Source organism: Echinops telfairi, unplaced genomic scaffold (assembly GCF_000313985.2).
Source record: "Echinops telfairi isolate 266 unplaced genomic scaffold, ASM31398v2 ScPeMD7_15;HRSCAF=58, whole genome shotgun sequence".
Lineage (NCBI taxonomy): Eukaryota > Metazoa > Chordata > Mammalia > Afrosoricida > Tenrecidae > Echinops > Echinops telfairi.
The window spans coordinates 11,743,968-11,748,273 of record NW_022103912.1 but is presented as its reverse complement, the minus strand read 5'-3'; the positions used below and the strand labels follow the sequence as shown (position 1 = coordinate 11,748,273).

General features: G+C 51.7%; 1 protein-coding gene across 1 annotated transcript in view; it reads right to left on the bottom strand.

The window, feature by feature from the left end:
* MGAT5 (alpha-1,6-mannosylglycoprotein 6-beta-N-acetylglucosaminyltransferase) overlaps positions 1–4,306 on the bottom strand; it is a 416,629-nt gene that overhangs the window by 33,131 nt on the left and 379,192 nt on the right. Inside the window, exon 12 of the mRNA XM_045287418.1 lies at positions 362–571. Coding sequence (XP_045143353.1) covers positions 362–571 — 210 coding nt within the window. The remainder of the gene's footprint in view (positions 1–361; positions 572–4,306) is intronic.

Sequence of the window (4,306 nt, the reverse complement as noted above, 5' to 3'; positions counted from 1 at the left end):
ATCGATCGCTTCTGCTGCCTGTTGAAGACCCACAGCCCACTTCTTGTTCAGGGACAGCAGGTTCTCCGAGGTATCTGTGACCCAGCTGATTCCCTCTTCAACTCCAAATATTCTGAAAATCTGAGCTCAGCGGATCATCAGAAGGCCAGAGGTGTCTATCCACATTACGTGAGAGCTGGCCTAGCCAGAAAAGACCGCATGCCTTGCACAGGCAAGATTCAAGTCCCGGTTCTGCCACCAACCAGCTAGGGACGCAGCTAGGGAAGTCACACAGCTAGGTGGCACATAACCCACGCAATTCCATTATAAGTGAAGCTAATAAGACCGATTTTGCAAGGCTATGATGTTTGAATAGGCTCGCAGCACTCCACAAAGAGCTATTGCCCGTGTAACTGGAACCGAGAGTATTTTGACCGAAGCTTACCTCTCTGAGAGTTGGCTTGCCGATGAAGAAGTCTGTGTTTTTGCTGCTCTTGGGTGGGTTGAACTTGGGATTCAGGAAAGCACACCCGTTTGCAATGGCTTCCAGGGGAGCTGGGCCCTCGTAGGGGAACCCGAGCCCCACAAACAACTGCAAGACAAAACACACACACCATGTAAACACACACCTCAAAATTGGCATCTCAGATTCACAGAGGGGCTATATCTGTGGTCCAGTCACTGAAGGAAAGCCGCGGAGATTCTGGAAAGTTCTCAGCCCCTTGCGGTTGGGGCCCAGAGAAGTCTGCCTAGAGCAGGGGTGAAATGCATTACCAGAGAGCTTTCACCCCCAAGAAGCCACCCAGCTCACTGCATGCTCCACTCTGCTAACATCAGCAAAGAAATACGTGCTCAGAGGGTGGTGAGGGAGTAGGAGGGCGTCTGAAAGGAAACGATCAGACAAAATCCAACAACAAAAATGAATGCCCAACAATGATCTTGCTGTCACACTCCCAGAGACAGGGCTGGAAAAACACTGGCCTAAACTCAACAAAAGGTTACTTCACGGAGCTCAAGGGAACAACACGCTCTTTCAGTGGCGCTGAGCCGAAGCATGGGGAGGTCACTTGGTGGTCTGTTTACAGTGCAAGTAAACAGCTTTAAAATGATGAGAGGTCAGCAAACACAGTTTATATGATGGGCTGTCAGTGGGGGACACCAACGTCTTGGGTTTTATTTTTCCTCCATGCAAGGAATGACCCCAAATTTGCAATCAGCTAGGTGGCTTCCCTCTCCAGCCCCCAGCCCATGCGTTTCCCTTCCATGGCCAAAAGGTGGCAGCAAAAACACTTGGATTCCACCGTAGCCGCACAATGTACTCCCTTCACAAAGGCTGCAATTCAGTGGCACTTGCGTCCCAAACCAGCGCAACAGTTAAGCCTCACTGCATACCCTCCCTGTGGGGAGCTTTCACACTGCTTAGGACCGTGGGCAAATGAGGGGCCAGATCCAAGCCTGGGCTTGGTGAGATGCGTGTTCTTCCACTGAAATTGCTGGAGATTGCCTCATAAGCACATTCAGTGACAAAGGGACACTTGGTTTGAGGGCAGCACTGTGTGGCCACCATCTTGGGGAACCCCCAGCCAAACAGGGTGTTGCTGGCCGGATATGGTTGTAGGTTTGATTCTCCTTCCCTGGTGCCCTTTACCCACCGCACCCCTACCTCGAAGCGGTGCCAATTCAATACTTCTTTAGAATGGTTCTGCTGGAGAGAGCCCAAGTCCAAACCTGGGGGGTTACCTGGGCAACACTCTAGGATGCTTGCAGGGCGCGCAGGCGGAGCACTGGCTGGCGCTCCCACAGACAGAGGGAGGTAACTGGTTTGGGGACCAGAAATGAACAGGTCAAGTTTGTTGCAGGCACTCACACCCCTAGGCCCTTTGGAATAGATTTTTTTTTTTAAGGTATCACCTTCTATTTCCGCCAAATCTTGAGACTCTTGGCCTCGTTTACCTGAGCGGTGCTACGGAGTCCTAGCGACCCTGTGCAGAACAGAACGGGACAGATGGCGCCCAGCTCGCCCCAGGCTGGCCACTGCTACGGCCACTGTGTCAACCTCTTTGCCCTGGCCCTCTACTTTACTGAATGCGATGTCCTCCGTCGGGAACTGGCCCCTCCTGATGGTGTATGTGTCCACGAAATGTGACACTAAGTCTGTCATCTTCCCCTCAAAGGGGCATTTTGGCTGTACTCCTTCCAAGACAGCTTTGCTCATTCTCCTTGCAGTCCATGGTATGGTCAGTGTTGTCCACCAGAAGCAAAACTCAAAGGCATGGATTCTTCTTCCATCCCCTAAATGCACTGTCCAGCTTTTGCATCTGTATGAGGCCAGTAAGAAGGCTCTCGCTTGGGTCAGTCAGATCTGAGTCTGCCAAGTCATGTCTCTGCTTATTGAACACTTGAAAGAGGTCTCTTGTAGCCTATCTGGCCAACGCCATCTGCAAGTGGATATTTTTGGTGGTTGCAGCTATGGGTGCTGATCCACGTAAAATGAATTCCGCGGCAATTTCAATCTTTTATCCATGTATCACAGTGCTGCTCATTGGTCCAGTCGGAGAGCAAAGCTGAAGGGTCAGGCAGAGCTTCCACTGGTAGCCAAGAAACCGGCTACAGCAGAGTCCATGGCAACACCTATATTCCACGTCTCTGTGTCAGAAACCGTGCGTGGAATGGCTGACTTTTCAGAGGGAGGTCACCGGTCGTTCTTCAGAGGCACCTCTAGGTGGACTCAAACCCCCCACCTTACAGGGAGCAGCTGAGTGTGTCACCCAACTGCTCACTGTGCCCCAGTGCCACTGACAGTCTGCAAGGAGACTGCCAGTCCTTTCTTTGGAGGTGCCTCCGGGTGGATTCAAACCACCAACAAGCACAGGGCCATTTGGACTCAGGTGTAGCCCCTGGGTTGATTTCGCCTGGAGACCAAGAAAGGGGGCCTAGCAGGAAACACGGCAGTAGGAACCTGGACGTTACAGGACCTGAGGGAATGCTCCACTCCCCTTTGGAGGCTCCTGCATCTCCTTCATTTTTCTTTTTTAAAAGAACTATTGCAAATTGGGGGAACGTGTCTATCAAATTGGGTTTCCCCTCAACAATCCCTACGCAATTTGTTTGGGACATTGATCGCAATTGCTGCAATATAATAGCACTGAGCCCATTTCCTTTCTGTGTTTACTGTTTCCAGCCATCCCTTGCTCCTGTCTTGCCCATGGCCCGAGCTCTATCCCTGGGCAAATCCCACCTCCTGTGAGGGGCTGCCACATGGAGGGGAAGACACACTGCCCTGGGCTTACTGCTCACCTCATGGGCCCGGCTGTCATACGGCTGAAAGCTGAGCTGGAGGGATGAGTTCACTTCCAAGAGTGAAGGCTATTACCATGATCTTCGGGGTCCTCCCAGTCTCCATCAGATCAGTCAGCCTGGCCTTCTTTGTGGTGTTGTTTACTCTATATTCTTCTCCTACTCTGACTGAGCACCTCCTACCATGGTCTCCTCCCGAGCAGTCCACCACGGTCCGAGTCCCATTGCTTTTACATAGCTAGGTGTTGGGGGTGTTTTGTGGGGGGCTCAGGGTTTGGGGTGGGGGTGCCAGACAGTGGCAGAAGGCATGGAAGGACAGAGAGGAAAGCTTTAGTCCCAAGAATCGAGCTTCGTGGAACGTGGCGACTCCAGAATTGTCATTTTCAGGCCACGCACAGCCCTGCAACCTGCCCTCCCCCATCAGGGAAAAGCAGCCGAGCTCACGAGGGTGGGGGGCTCTGAATCCTTGGGCTGCCAGATCACACTGATTCCAAGGAGAAAAGTACTAGGAGACACAGATGGGGTCTCAGCAGAGACCTGGGGCTCACCCAGCTTCCTGACCTTGGGAAAGCAGGGTCTGCCCGGAAGCGCTGACACCTTCATTAACTCAACACCGCCGAGAAGAATTCTGGAGGAGACGCAGGCAGCACCATCGTTTCATTGAAATTGAAAATCTTGAGGAAAAAATTTAATTAGCTCCTTCAGACCAACCAATTTGAACCCATTCATTAAAAGGATTGGAGGCTGCTGCTTAATGGACTGGATGCCACCTAGGTTTAATTATAGCTGACGAACAATTTGCACCCTCTTTTCTGCTCGGCTGGCACCGGACTTTCTCAGCCTGCACAAAATAAACAGTTGTGCCGGCTCTCCGAAGCCTCACCAGGGTAGAACGAAGCTGAAGCCAGTCCCACACAATTTCTTGGCGATGTCTGTTCTCGCCACACTAATTAGGACTGCAGGAGATGCATTACTTGGAAAGACCAAAATTAACAGCGTTTTGTTTTTGTCATTTCTATCGATGAGCCAT